A 21,117-nucleotide genomic window follows, 5' to 3' on the forward strand; every position below is an offset into this window, starting at 1 on the left:
CTCCAAGGAAAAAACACAACAGCAAGTCCAGTTGATTTGACGTATTTCTACAGATATACCCTGACCCGGCTGAATGAGGATCTTCACAAACACGCTGACGAACCTATTGTTTAGAATGGCTTGGAGAATGTTTACTGTATTTGAAAGTTGCTTAGAATTACATTTCTCCCAATAGGCTAACATATTTGCGAATTTGCGTACTCTTTTAGCGACTAGGGTTATCTTGTTTTCCTTGTTTTCTTTCCAATAAAGTTATTTTCTGAACCACCAAAAAAAAAACCTTGCGATCGTTCCTCGCCTTCCTATTCGCAAAGATGCAGAAGCAAGAACTAACGTCACGTGCCAGCAGCCTCCGTCACTTCCTGTACCTCCTTCCCTGTCCGTGCGGCTTCCTGGCCGCTACCCCGGATGGTGTTTAGCGGTAGTGGAACTGGTGCGGGTGCTGTTTTGCTGTCAGCCGACGCAGTGGCTATCTGCGGGTCTTGCTCATCTTCCTGTCCCATCTACCACTGGTTTCTGGCTCCTCAGACCCTCCTTGGCACTACCGTACGCAGCTTTTTTCTTCCTTATTTACCATCCCGGCCTCCCCGCCCGGTGTCCCTCACGGAGGGGGGGACCAGCTGCCGAAGATGGCGGCGGGGGCCTCGGAGTGGCTGGTCCTTAAAGACGGCTGTTTGCGCTGCGACGAGCACGGTGTTAGCAGCTTGTCCTATCATCCGTCTCTTAACGCGATCTTGGCTGTCACTAACCGGGGCTGCATTAAAGTCATCGACGGCACGTCAGGGGCCATTTTGCAGTCGTCAGCTGTTCACGGTGAGTTCCAGTCCTTGTCATGGCTCTTCAGCCTGCGTCTAATCTGCGCCTAATCTGCGCCTGTCACAATGCAGCTCCTTGACTTTGCTGACAGCCGGGGCTTCCGCTTTGCAGAGCCGACGCTTCTCTGCTGTAACACTGTAACAATGACAGATGTTGTTCTCTCAGTAAACACACTGCTTCAGACACGTATACATTATCACCAGGGCTTGTTAGCGCAGGACACATTTCCCCAGGCTCTCCAACCTTTTATTTGCCCTTTTGGGATAACTGTATATACCTGTATAGAGCACACACATATGTATTAAGGTATAGTGGCCATCTGCTTAATATGACTTACTAGGTATGGAGCTAGCTGCAATTTTTTAAGAATAAATTAAATGATGCCCAATCTCCAGCCATCTCGCTGTTGAACTGCATATCTCACACTATACTGAATCTGAAAGGCTGTCAGGGAGTTGCAGTCCAACAACAGCTGTTAGCGCTGCAGGTTAGAATTCCTGATTTGTCCTTCCACCCACTGTCATTTTCAGGGTCCTCCTCTGACTTAAAGGAGAACTAAACCCTAGAAATGAATTGGGCTAAAAACGCCATGTTTTAAATACTGAACCTATTGAACTTAACAGCCTAAAGCATGGATCGCCAACCTTTAGAACCCGTGAGCAACATTCAGAAGCAAAAGGAGTTTGGGAGCAACACAAACATAAAAATGTTCCTGGGGTGCCAAATAAGGGCTGTGATTGGCCATTTAGTAGCCCCATGTGGATTGTCAACCTACATTGAGGCTCTGTTTGGCAACGCACCTGGTTTTTATTCAGCCAAAACTTGCCTCCAAGCCTGGAATTCAAAAATAAGCATCTACTTTGAGGCCACTGGGAGCAACACCCAAGGGGTTGGAGAGCAACATGTTGCTCACGAGCTACTGGTTGGGGATCACTGGCCTAAAGTTTCAGCTTGTCAATAGCAGCAATGATTCAGGACTTCAAACTTGTCACAGGGGGTCACCATCTTGGAAAGTGTCTGCGACATACTCAGTGGGCTCTGAGCAGCTGTTGAGAAGCTAAGTTTAGTGGCAGTCGCAAATTATCAAGCAGAAAATGAGGTTGGCCTGTAATATAAGATGATGCTATAGGGATGATTATTAAATTCTGATGTTAATTGCACTGGTTTCTGTGCTGCCATGTAGTAATTATCCATATTAATTACTAATCAGCCTTATGTTGTGACATTTCTATTCTATGTGTACTGTATATTTTTAGTTGATCCCTAAGCTCAGTAACTGACAACAGCCCAGAGCATGTGCAGCGAATCAGCAGAAAAGAGGATGGATAGCTAATGGGGCATCCTTGGAGACACAGATCTTTACTGCTAAAGAAACTTTGGTTGCCTTGGGCTGGTGCAGAAGCACAAAACATAATGTACAACATTTCTAACCTACTTCTTTAGTTTTACTTTCCTTGTCCTTTAAACCCTTTAAATGTAGTTGTCAGAAACAGATGTGGTTAGCAATCGGTCACTTATACATATGGATTTCGGTTCATGTGAAAAATACGAAGGGTTGCACATGGGTCTCATACAAACACATGTTTCTTACCCAATATAGTGTGCTAATTGTATATGTAGCTATGAGTTTTAACCTTAGTCCCCTGACCTTAGTATATATAGGTACAAACCAAGAAGCAGCTATTGGACACAGCAGATTTTGTACGATGTGTTACATCATACTATTCTCCTGTTTTTCATTTGGTATACAGAGGAGGATATAGGGGCTACTGTTGCCACCTGGCCGGTAAAAATGATGGTTGATCCCAATGTTATTAATGGGGAAGACAGATAAATATATAGGAAGGCCAGTATTTTTTTTCCAGAAAAGGTGGCAACCCTAATAGGGACTAAGTTACAGTTGGGCCTTTGCACAAAAAAACCTTTTCCCTGACTAGATAAACTGGGCAGGGCATAACCAATTGAGCATTATAAGCGGAGCATTTTCATGTATGCTAAAGCATAGGTACAAACCATGCCTGTTTATAACCTCTCTGCATAAATAGGCAGCCACCAGAATGATAGAAATTATACAGCTGTATTAAGCCATTGAAAATCATCCTTCATTGGTGTTGAGAGGTGCTCCAATGAGCCATATGGGTTTCTGCCAGTGTAATTGCACCGCACCAACATTCACACAAATGCAATTTTTCAAGGATCATTCAAGCAAGGACATATTTTTTTGGACCAAATTAAGAATGTTTGGGTTGGAATGTCTGCTAGTCCCCCCAGTTTAAGTGTGTATATAACCTTCAGTTAATCTCATAGAACTTTTTAAATTGTAAGGCCTTTACATTTACAATAATTTAAGCCTCCATAAAGAATATTTGTCTAATATTGATATTAAAAAAAAATCTAGGTTACAGTTATTTAATGAGAAGATACCTGGGGATATGAGCATGATTGTTACTCTATGGAAGCTGATGGAAAGTCAGGAAATTCATAATAATTTGATATTTTGTATTTATACTGCGGGCAAATGACTGATACCAAGATTGAATTGTGAAGAGAATAGTGGATGAGCTAAATCATGATAAACTTTGGTAAAGTGTAGGCACATTGTTGTCAACAATTGCTGCACAATATGTTGGTGCTCTAAAAATACATGTTAATAATAATAATAATAATGGTTGCAGAAAGCCGCCATCTGTGTAACTCTTGGACCAAGGCTATCTGCACACTGGCTGGTTTTGAGTCACGTGAGCTGTGATTTTGAGAATGTCTGTTGCTAATAGGCAACATAAAAAATGTAAGCTTTGGTGATGTCTCACAGGAGCCTTTGTGAAAATAAAGTTATACGCCATAATCTCTATCTTTGTTTGGGCCTATAGAGGTCAGTGATTTCTGTTGACTGTGGCAGAGCACTGTAATGAACCCAAGATCCCAAACTGATACATAGAGATAATTGATGATAAAGCATCATTATTTGGAGCTCCTTTTTAGGAGAACCAATTTCAAGCAGGTATGAAACGTCATCTTTCAGCAAGACAATGATCACAACCCAAGCCAAGGTAACACTAGAGAAGTATTGTGAATGTCCTGCAATAACCCTGCCAAAGCTCTGATGTCAGTCCATAGGAGAATCTGTGCACTGTTTGAAAATTTATGTTTGCAAGTCATCCTACCAACCTGGAGCAAATATGAAGAATGGGCCCCAAATCATTTCTGAATCATGTGCAAAGCGGGCTTTTTTTTATTTTTTTGTTTTAGTTTGTGAGCCGCAGGTTTGTTTCTAGATGTTCTGTTTAAATGGGATATGTAAGCGGTAATGTCTTTAGTGGAAACATTATTCTGTACTATATGTGTAAATACTCACATACTTATGCTTAAAGTGTGATCTTGCCTTACAGGACTCTTAAAGCAGAAGGAAAGGTTAAGGATACTAGCATCCAATAAGTAAATAACCCAACAAATACATAGTGTTCAGTAATTGAGATTTACATTATTTTAAAAAGAGATTTTAAGTGCAAGACTAAATACATCAAACTCTACATCTTTCTAGTCAAAGCATCCTAAATATTTTTAACTTGAAGAGTGGTCCTATTCTACATCACCAATAATTATTCAACAGTCTTTGAAACCTGTTGGCTCCTTATGAATCTCCACTTCTTCTGCCAATATTTGTAATTACGTTATACAGCACTCCTATTCCTTGTACTGAGGAAGTAAAAAGAGTCCGATCAGTCAGAATATGGTGTGTCTAAGGTGGTGTTTTGCCAGTTTAGGACTCTCTGATTTGCTAGTAGCAAGACTTATGCTTATGTGTTTATATAGCACCATCATGTCCTTCAGCGCTTTACAGAGTGAAGCGATACAAATACAAGAAACAAAAGTTTTTATATGCAGACAAACAATTCCAGAATAGATTCAGAGTTGCATCTTGTTAAGAGACTAAAGGGGTTATCTATTACTGTTACAGACCACTGCTATAGTGACATGTAAATATACAAATTGGCAACCCGTACTGTATTTGTTGGTTTATAAAACCAAGAATGCACTTTGAATTTAATTACCCAAAGAAAACATTTTTATAACATTACAGACTTGCCAAAAAAGGCAACTATTGCTTCCAATATTCCTCACCTATAGATTTTTTTTAAGATTCCTTTTAATACCCCCCTTTTCAACATCCGCACATACTGTATTCATTGAGCTCATCATACCTTTTGCCTATTTTAGTTTTTATTTCTTTCACCAAACAAGAGAATGAAACCAATTTTTATCTTCTAACTTCCTTTTAGAAAATAAACCACTTCCTGCTCACTGTTTGTGTAAGAGAATTTGTTTAATTAAGCTCTGTATCAATAACTGCTTTCATCTCAAAGCTTAACAAAGGCTGCTTCTTAGGGAAGGGAGAGGGTTTGTTTATACAGAGCTTCTTTACGCTATTTGAGAAAACTCTTCATTTTACAGAGTAAGGGTGAAAGTTCAGAGAAAAACTAAACAAATCAATTAGTGCTTTAATATATCGTTAACCAGGAAAATGTTTTAACTACGTTTAGCAAAGGTGTTATAGGTGTATACTGCCCTTGTGTGTAAATGTTGTGTGATGGAACCCTTAGAAGTTAAGCTGTATTCGGCAGGGACTGAGGTGAGTCCGATATATTTGTGTACATTTATGGAAATGTGATGGAACAGAGGCAGTTTTAAATTCCCCATGCAATTCATGGCATTGTGTGGACTTATCCTTTCACATATTGGTTGTGTAGTCTCAACCAATCTACAAAAAGCCTCTGGGTCATTTGATCAGACTAGAAAGTCTGTGCACAATTATTATGTCATTGATTGAGACATTGTCACTATGACTACAGATGAGCTAAATAAAATTTACTTACATGAAAAAATTTCTGCTGTGAAATCACACCTAGCCTAAAACCTATTGTTAATAGTAAAAAAAAAAAAAGGATCATTGATAAATTACTTACCACTTGCAGCAAAAGGTGATAAAACCTTCTCCAAAAAAGCATTATGGGTCATGATTGATTCTACCCTTGTCAATATTGGGTTTCCCCCAAGGGAAGTCCAGTAGTTTGTGTACCTTCGGCAAAATGAGTTTGCATAAAAAAACAAAAGTAAACCCGGTTAGAGACTTCCCAGATCCCAGCATCACAATACCTAAATACACAAATATGTGGAATCTTCTTTCAAGGTGTCTGTAAGCTACAACGTTATCCTGCTAATGTTCACATTAATATACTTAGTTCTGTTCATATACTTAGTTCTGGTAAAAATTTTAAACTGATTATTCATTGCATTGTAGGTCCAGTTGAGAAATTGATCTATATAGGGAGGTTTGCGGTAGGGGTTAGTCAGACTTTCTTCATATTAATTTCAGAGCTCAATGGATAAGAGAAAAAATAATGCACAGGAAAGGCATTTCATAAATTTAAGCAAACATGTGAGCCTATGGTAACAGTCGGACATCTTGCGAGTGATTAATGTTATGGCTTGTGTTCTTTAACCAAGTAAATACAAGTTTGACTGTAAAGTGATACTTGTTGGTGAAGCCTTCCCACAGTATTATTGTAGCTGGGAGCGTCAAGATCACACTTAGTGGCATTGTCATCCCTGTAACCCCAGTAATTGGAATAGAAGATTATAAATAATTTTTTTGTGTTATGTGAAGCAGTTCTATGCTCTTTTTCACCTGGGCAATTCATGGATCCACAGGCAGGAGATGGCATTATCTCCTTTGATGCATGGGTGCACATTCATGCAAGTCCTTGTCTTTTGGAAATGTTAGTTTTACTGAGTGAGCATCAGTAATCTGATAGATGGGTGCACTCATGTTTCCAGGTGGTTGCGGTTTAAATCAACATGTGTTTGGTACATATATTTTGTGGGATTTCGGATAATGTTTTATATGTAACAGTATCTAGTAATAAGTCTAAGCAACTGGACTTTTTGAGTTTTCTTGAAAATGTTTCACCCCTCATCTGAGCTGCTTCTTCAGTTCAGTAGTAGAAAATTCCAGTTGCTTTAGAATTAATTCTACTAGATAGTGTGTGAGCTGAGTAGAAGTAATTTCCAAGCATCATGGAAGTAAATGTAATTCATAGATATCCTTATGCAAATACTAATGGGCTCAGGGGCAAAGACTACGTGCTATAATGTAATGCTTTGTTTAGCAATGCTCAGGGGTTGTCAGGCCATGGGTTACCCATATCACTACAAGCTTGTAAAAATGTTAGCATGGAATGAATACACTACATGTACCAGGCAAATGCAATTTATATTAGTCTTTCCTCTGGCATATGTACCATGTTAACCATGTGCCATGATTCTAGCAACGTTGTATCTCTCAATGTAGATATCATTCAGTATTAAAGGAGTTGTTCACCTCCAACACCTTTTAGTTTGTTTTAGATAGTTTACCAGAAATATACTTTTTTTCCCTGTTACTTTCTATTTTCTATATGTTTTTCTAATATTGAAGTGTAAAGTATTTTTCACCTTCTAAAGCAGGGGGGTTCGCTGACCCTGTAAACTGTTGTAAATTGATACATTTAGGGGCAGATTTATCAAAACGTGAGTTTATGGTTGATGAATAAAAACACACCCACGTTCTATTAATTCCTATGAGATTTTTAGGACCGTATTTGGCAATGGGTGAAAGTTAGAACTCACCATTTGATAAATATGATTCTAAAAAATAATGAATAAATTGTGGGTGAGTTTTTATTTATTAATCTCTTAATTTACATTTTGATAAATCTTTCCTTTAGTTGATACATTTCTTATCTTTGTCCCTGCTGAGTAGAATCCCTGTGGTTCATTAAAGGCAGCTGTTAGAATTGATACAATAGTTGCTAATACTCCAGAGATACTGGTGAAACATGTATCGACTAAATGTTGTAAAATTGTAACTAGTCTGCTTCTGAATTACTAAGCTGACATGATTGAAACACTAGAAACAGGGACTTTAAATTTAGATTTTGGAAAAACAGTAAACATTTTAAGTTATTGGAAAAATTATTTTTTTCTGGAGAACAATCTGAAAGCAACTCAACTGAAAAAGTGTTTAGAAGAAGAACAACCACTTTAAGGTTTTATGCATCTTATATAATCGTAGTTCTTAACTGCTACCGTTATAGAAGGACATAACATGCAAATAACCTAAGAGGTGCGCAACACTGGATCATAACTCCCAAACTATTTCAAAAGTAAATAAAAAAAATTACATATGTTTGGAATAGAACTTCTCCAAGCATTGTTTTCAGGTGCAAGTAACATTTTAAGTCTGTATCCTTTTAAAATTTATAAACATATTAAATATTAATTTCTAACATAAAAGCTTGAATAAAAACATTAAAACTATGTTTTAAAATAAGATGACAAGAGTATCAGTTGAAGCCCAATTTTTTTCCAAAATGAACTGCAAAATCTGGAAACTGCTTATGTGCTTTTTTTTTAGTTTGTATGCCAGCTTCTTTCTAAACGAGCAAGCTCTTGCTGTGATTAATTCTTCATTTATGCCCTTCAACTTTCCTAATTCTTTTTTTCTACAGTGAAACCAGGTGGACGAGTGAGATGTCAGTATTTCCCGACTGTGGATAAAGTTATTTTTGTAGATGATTATGCAGTGGGCTGTCGAAAAGATCTGAATGGAATTTTATTGCTAGACACAGCTCTTCAAACCCCCGTTTCCAAAGCAGATGATGTGATCCAGCTTGAATTGCCTGTTACGGAGGTGAGGAATCGGATACTGTAGCTATGCATAGGCAACTGCTGGGTATAGATATGATGCACCTATGTATTGTGGATAAAAGGTCTTGAATACTAGCTTTCTCAGCAGTTTTTTTTTTTCAATCCAGAGCCACCTGGCTAATTTTCAAAGGTGACCATACAATTTTTGCTTTTATCCCTTTTAGACCGTGAAATTCTCAAAATCTGTCTAGAGTTTTCCCACCAGGAAGATAGTTTTATCATTATTGTGTGATGCAGCACGCATAATTCATGTTTGGAGCTTCTATGGGAAAAATGCATTTTAAAGAGTAGGTCAATCCAGAAATAAAAATTTGCCTAATACATAACCTAATTCTAATCAACTTTATTAAAATTGTCAGTACTTTTGAAGCTGTATGTAAAAACAATTGCTATTGAAAGCAGTATTTGCATAATTCCTGGCCAAACGTGATATTTAAAGGCTGAAGTGAACAGATGTCTAACATAATAGCCAGGACACTACTTCCTCCTTTGCATCTCTTCCACCTGCATGTTCAGGATCAAAAGCAACTAACTGAACAGTTATGTTCTACACGGCTCCCTTTTAATTTGCTGACTAAGAGATTAGAGAGGTGCAAAGGAGTAGGTAGTGTTCTGGTATGTTAGACATACGTTTACACCAGCCTTTGTAGATACTTTTTTGGCTGACTGTTGAAACCATTTTTTATTTTGCACAGCCTATCTTTTACCCCATTTTAATTTTTACACCAAGCTTTTCCCTTAAAGTGTATGCCCAAAATTATATTGTTTGCGTCTATTCCACATGCAGAAATTAAATAGGCCTATACATTTTTTATGCTTTAGGCACAACAGCTGTTGTCCGCTTGTCTAAAGAAGATTGATGTTTCCAGTACCGAAGGCTATGATTTGTTTATCATGCAGCTGAAAGATGGCTTTAAAAATACCTCACATGAGACTGCAGGAAATCACAAAGTTGCTAAGGTGAGTATATTTGTTTGTTTTATTCTCTAGTCTAGGCAAATGCAAAATATGTTTGGTCACAGACCCCTAGGTATCAAAATGGGATTTCCATATGAAAAAGTAATTCTAAGCTATTTTTTCAACTTACTCTGTCTTTTCTGCTGTCTGTCACTTACTCTTCCCCATCCGGTAGTCCGCTCTCCCACAGCCAAGACCTGGGACAGAGATTAACAGAAGGGCAGTTCACCTTGCAGCAGTGAACTGTAAATGCCAGCGGAAATAAAGCTCATTAGGCTGCTTACTGCCATGTGTAAGGGAAGAGACACATGCTCAGATTCGGTCTCCCAGGGAATCTCCTCTTCTTCGGGGTGACTAATCTCCCCGAACTGCCTCCCGCCGGCTAGAATGTAAATCGATGGGGGGATGGCAATTGGTGCGATTAGTATGGATGCACCGAATCCACTATTTTGGATTTTGCCGAACCCCCGAATCCTTCGTGAAAGATTTGGCCGAATACCGAACCGAATCCAAATCCTAATTTGCATATGCAAATTAGGGGTGGGAAGGGGAAAAAATCTTTTACTTCCTTGCTTTGTGACAAAAAAGTCACTCAATTCCCCCCGCCCCTAATTTTCATATGCAAATTAGGATTCGGTTCGGCCAGGAAGAAGGATTCGGCCCAATCCTGGTGAAAAACGCCAAATCCCGAACCGAATCCTGGATTCGGCGCATCCCTATCGATTCGTTTTCCGAAGTTGCCCCACAAGGAAACTTCGGGCGACTTTGGAAAATGAAGCGCTCCGAGTGCCACCCCGCCGTCAATTTACATGGCGGCCTGCTTTTTTAAAAACTGCTGCGTGAACTGCTCCGAAAACGTGCCTGAGATCCGCATGTGTGTCCATGCCCTTAATGGTACTGGCACATGATAGATTTGTCACCTGCTGGAAATTTGCGGTACCGGGTCCTAAAAATGCCTTGGCCTTGCCTAACCTGTGATTGAATCAAGTAAAACACAATTACTTGTTGCAATGGGGTCTAAGCCGGATTGCCACGGGTAACGTGTTCTGCATTTTTGGCATGGGAAAGGCATTTTCAGGTTATTGTCACCTGTGGTAGCACAGATTTGCTGCATGTGACAAATCTTAGGTACCCTAAGAAAGTAACAGCAATTGAACTGTAGACATCATACTAACAGTCAATTCGAAGGTAACAATTACTTAATACCCCAAAGAAAGGAACTGCTAGGAAAGTTATTGATTAATTTGAGTGACAACGAATTACACATATCACATGAAGTGACTTTTCTTTATTCTTTTTGTCTTTTTACACCTAATTTTACACTAATTAATTAATTTATGGATTGCGCGACACTGCTAACTCTTCTGGCAGCTCCTTTTTTTTTGAGTATTAAATAATTGTTAATTCATGGAGTTGTTGGCACATCTATAATATAATCCTTGGACTTCTAATTGTCAGTGGTAAATTGTTAGGAGGTGCGGAAAACAAAACAATTCTTAGGTAAACTGCTCCTTAAAATAGTTTTATCTTATTTAATAGACTGCCACTTTCTTAGTTTATTTAGATATATATTTTTTTGTAATTAAATTAAAAACTTTTTTTATTTTATTTATTATATTATAGTGGGCAACCGTGACATTTCATCTTCCTCATCATGTATTGAAGTCTCTGATGGGTGCAATTGTGAATGAGCTAAAGAAGATCAATCAAAACATCGCTGCACTCCCTGTAGCCTCTTCTGTAATGGATAGATTATCTTATCTGTTACCAAGTGCTAGGCAGGAGCTTGGAGTTGGTCCTGGTCGTTCTGTAGAACGGTATGTTGGATTTATGAATGTTTAGATTAAATTTGCAATCTGAGTCTTTGTTAAAGGGGAATGTCATCCTATTATTAAAGGGATTGTTCACCTTTGAATTAACCTTTAGTATGATGAGAGTGATATTCTGAAACAAATCACAATTGGTTTTCATTTTTATTATTGGTGGCTTTTGGTTTATTTAGCTTTTTATTCAGCTGCTCTCCGTTTTGCAATTTCACATCTGGTTGCTTGGGTCCAAATTACCAAAGCAGCCATGCACTGATTTGAATAAGAATATGAGAAGGAGAGGACATGAATAGAAAGATGAGTAATAAAAAGCAATAACAATAAATTTGTAGCTTTACAGAGCATTTGTTTTTTTTTTAGATTAAGTATTGACCCCCATTTGAAACCTGGAAAGAGTCAGAAGAAGGCAAATAATTTAAAAACTATAAAAAATAAAGGCCAACTGAAAAGTTGCTTAGACTTAACCATTCTATATCATACTTAAGGCTGTGGCACACGGTAAGATTTGGGGGAAATTAGTCTCCTCTTCTAAACTCCCCGCAATGCCTTCCCGCCGGCAAGAGTGTGCCGGCGGGATGGCATGCGTAGCTATTCGATTTTCCGAAAGTCGCCTAAAGTTTCCTTGTGAGGCAACTTCAGGCAACTACGGAAAACGAAGCTAACCCCCGGCAATTTAAATTCACAGCAGCCATTTAAGCTGGAAAAAAAGTAGCAAAGGCATAGGTTACATAGCACATAACAGATATGTCCTGTCCAATACGATTGTGTTTTTATGTGCTATGTAACCTGTGCCTTTTCTCCTTTTTTCCAACTTCAATGGCTGCCCCCATGGCTATAGCGCAGCTTGGTTATATAGACTGCTTCAGAAAGACTACTATAAACTAGGGATGCACCGAATCCAGGATTCGGTTCGGGATTCGGCCAGGATTCGGCCTTTTTCAGCAGGATTCGGATTCGGCCGATTCCTTCTGCCCAGCCGAACCGAATCCTAATTTGCATATGCAAATTAGGGGCGGGAGGGAAATTGCATGGCTTTTTGTCAGAAAACAAGGAAGTAAAAAATGTTTTCCCCTTACCACCCCTAATTTGCATATGCAAATTAGGGTTCGCATTCGGTTTGGTATTCAGCCGAATCTTTCACGAAGGATTCGGGGGTTCGGCCGAATCCAAAAAAGTGGATTCGGTGCATCCCTACTATAAACACACCAGTTTTACCAGTGCAGAGCAACATTATATTTAAATTACTTTGATACACTTTCAGTTTTTGTTACTGTGTTACTGTTACTTTAAAGTTAACTTAAAGGTGAACCACCCCTTTAACTTGTTTTGTGTTACAACCAGCCATGTAATGACATTTGCAGTGGTCTTCATTTTTCATATTTGATTGTTCTGGTTTTAATTTTAAGGAGTGTAGTTCACAATAAAAATAACTTTGTATGGAGTTGGATGCTAAGACAAATTAAATTTTTCTTTTTTGTTACTTTTGAATGTATGCATTTTTACTGCAGTTTACTCAAACGGATCTAGTTGTTTACTAGGGGTTAATCACCTTAGCAACTAGGCAGCCATTTTGCAAGTCCATATGGAAGATGAACAGCAGAGGGTCTGATCAGAAAGCTAAGGAAAAAAACAAAAACATTAGGTTCACAGCCTATCTATTTATTTCTTGACTGTTGTCTGTAATTCTGGCACTCGCATAGCATTTTCTGCCAATTATTCAGAAACCAAAAAAATTAAGAGCATTTGAAAGGTTGCTTAGAAAAGATCTGTCTACAAAATCATTAAAGTTAATTGTGAACTTTCCCTCTAAACTAATAACCTGATTTTGGTTTGCTATCCCCAGCAGTCTCCCAAGTAAGCAATATTGTGGCTTAAGCACACCACTAGTAAAATGTTATATGAAGAAGTGTTTTCTGTTGAGAAAATAACATGCTCTTGTATTTATTTTAAAGCAGATATAACCCTGCTTAGAATTAAGGTATTTCCTATTGCTGAAAAATAATGTCTGAAATTGTTGCGCATTGTTTATATTGTGGTGCTTCTATTGCTCTGATAAATATATTCCATCATTTAAATGTTCCTAGGTCCTTGATGTATAGTGAAGCAAACAGAAGGGAGACTTTTACATCATGGCCTCATGTAGGATATAGATGGGCTCAACCTGACCCAATGGCGCAAGCAGGATTTTATCATCAGGTAGGATGGATTATTTTGACTTTAATTCATAGAACAAATCTATTTATTGCTCTACTAAACTCATAAAGGAACCTGACTACCTCTTTCATCTGCTTTGCTGTGAATGGGCCGTACAGCCTTTTTTTTTTTTTTTTCCACATTGGGTAAAAAACCTTTTAAGCGCAAATTACTTATTTTTGCTCCTTGTTTGCTCAATCTTTGTTTCTTTGTAAACGGTATCCTTTTATTTGTCCTAATGTAGGACATATTTGACTAGTTTGCATGTGGTCCTTTCAGTCCTCCAAGAGTGGTTTGGTTTTAGCCTTGAAATTCTATGTTCATAGATCTGCAACATTCAAGAGGCACTCCTTAAGATTCAGGTTCACCCCCACAAGGTACTGAGAGTATCCAAAACTACTCTTGCCAGGTGTAAGGAGTAAGAGTAAAATCTCTAGAGCCTATCAGATTGCTGGCAACTTGCTGGGCAGAGATGTCTTTGGCAAGGTTTCCAAAAACCTTGTACTTTTAGAGGCACATTTTTCGAATTTCAAAATCATTCTAGTTTTTTAATACTCCCATAAACTCGAAATTCGACCAATCAAAATTTATTAATAAAATCTAATGTTCTCTGCTTGGACAGATTGAATCTACCCAAAAACCCGAATTGTTTTTGTTTTGAATTCGAATCGAATTAAAATAACTTGAATCGAGTTTGAATAATTCACTGTTCATTCTTTGGAGTTTTGAACAAAATTCAAATGTTCACTTCGACCCTTAATAAATCTGCTCCTTAGTGTCCTCTACTCCTGAAAGGTGGTATTAACCCTTCAGTGCCTGTGTTAAAAAAAGAAAGGGGATTTTACAGGTTAAGACAAAACTCTCTTTTTAAACACTTATTTACCTATATTCTATGTAATTATGAGGCAGGTTTTGTATATGTTTTCCAGAAAGATTAAAACCTGGTATTTTTCATAAGAGAGAGCTCATTGCTTATATAGATAGAGAGATGTATAAGACAGGGAGGCTGATTTACTAAATTTTGAGGATGAGAAAAAAGCAAGCGCAACAAAAACAAAAAATTCTCGCAATGTTTCATTCATTTTGTATGTGGCAGAAAATCTGCCTGGGAAACAAAGTACATTAAAGACAATTTTGGAGATTTTTTTTGTGTAATAATGCCTGGTTTCATGTTAATGTTTTTTTTATTGCATTTTTCATAAATCTGGAAAAAATGGCAACTCTGTTTTTGATAAACCTGCCCTTTAGTGTGTGAAATATAATATGCCAATAGGTTGCATGTAGGATTTATTAAAACCAGAAGTAATCTAACTGTTATATATTTCTACTAAAGTCATTTATGCAAAAACTGTTTTGGTGTGCCAACATTTTACTCTTACACATTGTACCCGTGTGCCTTTATAAATACTGCATGCATATCTCGGTTACATTGATTTCTCTGCATGTGAGACCGTTGAAATTATTGTAATCCTATCTCTTTAGCCGGCTTCTTCAGGAGATGACCGGGCCATGTGCTTCACTTGCAGTGTATGCTTAGTTTGCTGGGAACCTACTGATGAACCATGGTGAGTAATTACAGTATACATATGTTATGAATTCACCCTAATAATTCTAGTTATATGTGGTCACTTAATTAAGAAAATACAAAAATGCTACATTTATACATATATTTATATATAAATGTGCAGTTTGCAAATAAAGTTTTGCAATCTTTTCTTGAATTGTTGTGCTTCTTTCCAAACAAATATGAAACATTTCATCTGGTTGCATGGGTGAGCATTGCCTTGCAATCAGAAAGCATGAATACATGAATACTTTCCCTTTGCTTTTAAATTGCATACTCTCATAAATTATACTCTTCATATCCTGTGCAATAAAAAAACATAAAAAAACAAATTTTTCAGGTCTGAGCATGAACGACATTCCCCAAACTGCCCCTTTGTCAAAGGTGAACACACACAAAATGTACCCCTATCTGTAACGCTAGCAACGTGTCCAGCACAGTTCCCCTGCGCAGATGGAACAGATAGGATATCCTGTTTTGGGGTTGGAAATTGTCCGCATTTTTTAGCTGCTGCAACAAAAAGAGGGAAAATATGCGTATGGGATGTTTCCAAGCTCATGAAGGTAAGCACTTTTGCATTAAAGTCAAATTGGCTTTCTAATAACAAAGTGAGCTCTTTTAATTATCTTTGTTTACATTTAATCTTTACAATATTGTATTTATTTAATTCAAATTTTACTTGAAATTTACATTGCGTTGTTAAGGCATGGAATATATTATTTACTGCTGATTGTGCTTTCTGCATTGGGACTTGCAATATACCAATAAATAATATAAATAACAAGCAATTAATTCTAGCAGTTCTGCTGCATTGTACCTTGCACCGCACTTAATGTACTTTAAACACAAGCTAAAAAGTGATTACTTTACAAGCAAGGTTCTGTTAAGTTTTATTTATTTATTTTATTTTATTCAAGGTACACTTAAAATTCGAAGTTAATGCATATGACCCTGCAATAGTACAATTGTTGGCACTATCTGGAGACCATAATTCTGCTGTAGAAGCTAGAAGGCCAACACTGGTGTGGCTTGAGGATTCATCCAGCTGTTCTGATATCCCAAAATTAGAAGGTGACAGGTAAATCAGTTTCATTTCTCTTAAACCAAGCAATGTGTCAAACATACTTTCACTGTTAGATTTTTAATATTTGATGTAAATGTTGGTGTCTTGCTGACATAACATTCTGTTGACTTATTAATGTGGCATAGAATAATAAGAAAAACAAGGCTAACAAATTGTTCTGATTCCTGATGTCGGTGAAGTGATATAAAACTGTTATACAACAGATGAGGATAATTACAGTACAGTTGTTGCTCATTGCCAAAGCAAACTTTGTTGTTACATAAATAAAGTCACCAAATTCCAACTCTCCAACCTTGCCTTTTAAAGATGCTATGCCTGAGATGACCTGTTGTTTATCTACCTAGTCATCCTATGAGCTGACTGGTTGAATATTGAGATTTTTGCTATCCTAGCAGATGGCCAGATAACTTGGTTCTGGATGACTGAAATGAGCAAATCTAACAAGTGTATAGGATCTGTGGCCTCTCTCATTATTTTCCTCATTCAGATTCAGCAGACCAATTTTAATAGGATCTCAGAATTGTCTGTTAAAAATGTTGCTTGCCTCTCAAGCATGCCCAAATAGTTGGTGACAATTCAGCAAATCTGAAAATGTATGCCCATCTTTGTGGCGTTGTAGATTCTTTGATTCCAGTTTGTTGATCTATGCCAGATGTTTGAGTACGTGGGAATGCAGGACGGTAGCACCATAATTTTTTTTTTTTTTTTTCATGAATTCTTCTGGACTCGGCATGTATAAAAAGCAAACCCAGGAGCTCTATAATAAAGCAAATAATACTTAGTTATTTTTTTTTATGATTTTTGAAAAGGGAACTTATAAAAGCCTGTATTTTTTTTCCCTCAGTGATGACCTGCTGGATTATTCAGATAGTGAAGAACGTTCTAGGTCTGACTCTGTGACTGGTATGTGTACACTTTTGTTTCTTCTGGAAAAAGACATCATTACTGGGGCTAAACTGGTAATAAAAGCTGTAACTTGCTGTAGTATACTGAAAGATAATTTTTGTGTTGCATGAGAGGTAGGTGGATATATCATCAGGAAAGAATATATGACCTACCAGTAAATGTGGTGCTATAGCTTGTACTCCATTTACCACTTACACAGTTTATTTATCATCTGGCCAAGATTGTGATGTACAGATGCATACTGCTTGTTAAAAGATAAATCATTCCAAAAAATAATTACCTAAAACATTATGGATCAGACATTTCAGCACTGCTGATGAGCTGAAACCAAATCAGTCCTAAACATTGACACAAATGGCAAAATCTGTGTGGTTTGATTAAATTTAACACTTTCTGGAGGGTTTTTGGGAATCCTTCTAGACTCCTCAGTTTGCTATTTATCAAATTCATTCCCCGCCCTGCAGTATGTTTGATCCTTAAAGGAATCAAATTACTTACTAGGGGCAGTTTAAAATCCAAATGCCCCTAGTACAGTCTGCAACAATAGTTAGCTTTTCTGTGAATGCATTTACTAAAATTGTTTTAATGCAGGTATGGTTTGCCTTGTCCAGAAACCCTTTACCTTGAACGATCTGAATTTTGGGAAAGCCATCTCCCATAGTTGAGAAAGCAGAATAGGGACCGCACAAGCTCACCGTTTTTCCTCCGGTTCAGGTGCTCAGTCTCACAGTGTCCCCACTGTGAATACAGCAAAAATTCAAGAAAGCAGACGGCACTTCTGAAACTGGGGTTTATTGGAGTACCTGCTGGTAACACCTAAGGTGTTACCAGCAGGTACTCCAATAAACCCCAGTTTCAGAAGTGCCGTCTGCTTTCTTGAATTTTTGCATCTCCCATAGAGTTCATTATAAAGAGATATTTATAATATTATTTCCTTTTTCACTGTAATAATATAACAGTTACATTGAACTTGATCCTAACTAAGCTGCATGAATGTGTATGGCAAGTACTCCTCTTGGGTTTATCTAATGTTTATTTGTTTATTTGTTTGTTATTGTTTTACATTATGTTTCAAAATGCATCCGTTAATAGTGCTGCTCCAGCAGACTTCAACACTGAAATACATTTCTCAAAACAGCAAACCGATTTTTTTTACATTTAATTTTGGAAATCTTACATGGTGCTACACATAGTCATTTTCCCAGCAGCCCGAGTCATGTGACTTCTGCTCTGATAAACTTAAGTACTGCTGTACTGCAAGTTGGAGTGATATCACCCCCACCCTTTTCCCCCAGCAGCCTAACAACAGAACAATTGGAAGGTAACCAGATAGCAGCTCTCTAACACAAGGTAACAGCTGCCTGGTAAAACTAAGAACAGCACTCTACCATCCAGGTCCCACTGCGACACATTCAGTTACATTGAGTAAGAGAAACAACAGCCTGCCAGAAAGCAGTTCCATCCTAAAGTGCTTGCTCTTTCTGAAAGCACATGACGAGGCAAAATTACCTGAGATGACTGCCTACACACCAATATTATAAATAAATAAAAATACACTTTCTGGTTCAGTAATGAAATTTTATTTCTTTGTCGTCTTAGGGTGACACAAGGAACCATGGGGATAAGCTCCATCCTCCAGGAGGCAGGACACTTGAATATTAATTAAGGGGCATGCCCATCAGGCTTTACCCCATACACTGAACCTTCCTATTTAGTTTTTTAAGTGTCCTGTCCCGTGAGGTTTGAACCAACGCGCGACTCCACGTTCAGCCCATGGCTGATACCCGCGGTGAGGCTTGAAAAGCACGGTTACCTGTTTTTAAATAGACAGCCCCCTACGAGGTGCAACACACTGGGATCAGTCACTAGCCTTAGCTATAAAGACCACCCAGACATTGCCTGTGCTGACTGATTCAGGGCAGAAGGTCTGGCTGGTGTAGGGGTAAGTGGCACGCGGTCTGTTTTATTACAGGGACATTGCCTAATGTTTCTGGGGCATACCCCCCCATTCCCTCCCTCCTCCACTCCCGCACCAGCTCTGCCTCCCTGTCGACTCTCTCATGGCCTCAGTCGAGGCGTCTGTCCCTACCTTCCCTCTGCCTTCAGGTTCTGTCCAGCTTTGGCACTCACATTTGTGCATTCCGGTTGGGACTCTGGAGGGAGGTGGGTGGGGGAGTCTCCGGTGCGGCTGGCTCAGCACAGAGGGCGCATAGGAGTGGAACGCAATGCTTTCCACCTCCTGTCAGTCCGGCGGCCATCTTCTTTTGGCGCGAAGGAGAGCGCTTGTGTGCATGCGCACACGGGTTGGAATGCAACGTGCTTTCCAGCAGCCATTTTGGCACGGGGATCCGACGGGAGAGCAGCAGGCAAACGTTGCTAAAAGCCTTCTTAAGCGGTTCCTTCAGGCAGTACCCCTTCACTCTACCTTCCATTGTAGTATGGCAGAAGGAAGGTCAGTGGGACTGTTCACGAGGGCAGGGGGGAAGGGTTCCTCAACAGCACAGGTGAGATACCTTGCTTGTTCTAAATGCCAGAAAAAGTTTCCAGGGGACCAGGGTGAGCCGCTGTGTGGGTCCTGCACCTCGGGGCAGGGGGAAACTACTGCTTCAAGGGGTCTCTCAGCTGCCTCAGCTGTGACTACCCCACAACTTATGTCTCAGGACCTAGACTTTGGAGCAGCAGCAGAGCCACCTCCCCCTGTATGGGCAGTCCAATTGTCTCAATCTCTGGCATCACTACAAGGGTTGCCTGCCATCGCAGATAACCTGGGGAAAGCACTAGTTAAACTTAGCCATAGGACTGGTGGCAAGCATAGACGTGTGGACCACGCAAGAGGGGACACTGTCAACCCTACTGTGTCTGACGAATCTTCCCCTGAGCTACACTCTTCTCACTCAGAAGGTGAGGTTGCATCTTCTGGCTCTACATCCGCAGATGAGGAAGAACATCAGGATGAAGGAAAGGACCGTGACAGTCTACATCAGGGATCCCCAACCTTTTGAACCCATGAGCAACATTTAGAAGTAAAAGGAGTTGGGGAGCAACACTAGCATGAAATATGTTCTTGGGGTGCCAAATAAGGGCTGTAATTGGCCATTTGGTAGCCCCTATGTGGATTGTCAACCTACATTGAGGCTCTGTTTGGCAGTGCACCTGGTTTTTATACAACCAAAACTTGTAAACCGAAACCTGTTAAAAAATAAGCCTCTGCTTTGATGCCACTGGGAGCAACATCCAAGGGGTTGTAGAGCGACATGTTGCTCACGAGCTACTGGTTGGGGATCACTGGACTCTACATGATGTAGACGGTATTATTAAAGGGGTCCTTGAGGTTCTTAATATATCTCAGAAGCCCAAACATACAGGAGATGCATCTAGTCTTTTCAAGAGGCAACATAAGTCGTCAGTCTGTTTTCCAGAGCATGAACAACTTCTAAGTTTGATTCAGAATGAATGGAACTCACCTGAATACACGTTTCAGGCGACTAAAAAATTTACTAAATCATATCCCTTTCCAGAAGAACTGGTTGATACTTGGTCTAACCCACCAGCAGTTGATGCCCCAGTGTCTAGACTCTCAAAGTCCACCACACTACCAGTTACCGATGCGGCAGCATTCAAAGATCCCTCAGATAGAAGGCTAGAAGGTTTCCTACGAGCAATTTACACTTCTGCAGGGTCGATGCCCATGTTTGGCATCAGCATGCAGACATGGTCTGAGTCACTAATTAAGGACATACATGACGGCACTCCTCGACAGGAGTTATCATCAGCACAAACTATTGTTGAGGCATCTAGTTATCTTTGTGACACCACCCTGGACACATCACAAATTACTGCCCGTACTTCAGCATTGTCTATAGCATCACTCAGAACATTATGTCTCAAAAATTTGTCTGCGGATCTTAGTTCCAAAAGGTCTATAACTTCGCTACCTTTCAAGGGACAATGACTATTTGACTATTTCCCAGATGAGGGGGGGGGGAGAGTACCTTTCTCCCACAGGCCAGAGGCAGAGTGGCCAC

At 39.1% G+C, this 21,117-nt stretch overlaps 1 protein-coding gene across 7 annotated transcripts in view; it reads left to right on the forward strand.

Moving 5' to 3' along the window:
- The first annotated feature begins 340 nt into the window (after positions 1-340).
- birc6.L (baculoviral IAP repeat containing 6 L homeolog) overlaps positions 341-21,117 on the forward strand; it is a 161,676-nt gene continuing 140,899 nt past the window's right edge. For 6 of the 7 annotated variants that reach the window (XM_018263007.2, XM_018263010.2, XM_018263012.2 and 3 more), the window contains exons 1-9: positions 341-813; positions 8,364-8,545; positions 9,385-9,522; positions 11,143-11,336; positions 13,430-13,541; positions 15,021-15,103; positions 15,443-15,665; positions 16,020-16,180; positions 17,031-17,089. In XM_018263007.2, coding sequence (XP_018118496.1) covers positions 630-813; positions 8,364-8,545; positions 9,385-9,522; positions 11,143-11,336; positions 13,430-13,541; positions 15,021-15,103; positions 15,443-15,665; positions 16,020-16,180; positions 17,031-17,089 — 1,336 coding nt within the window. In that variant the 5' untranslated portion in view covers positions 341-629. The remainder of the gene's footprint in view (positions 814-8,363; positions 8,546-9,384; positions 9,523-11,142; positions 11,337-13,429; positions 13,542-15,020; positions 15,104-15,442; positions 15,666-16,019; positions 16,181-17,030; positions 17,090-21,117) is intronic. The other variant, XM_018263009.2, reaches the window with a different exon arrangement.

This window comes from Xenopus laevis, chromosome 5L (genome assembly GCF_017654675.1).
Source record: "Xenopus laevis strain J_2021 chromosome 5L, Xenopus_laevis_v10.1, whole genome shotgun sequence".
Lineage (NCBI taxonomy): Eukaryota > Metazoa > Chordata > Amphibia > Anura > Pipidae > Xenopus > Xenopus laevis.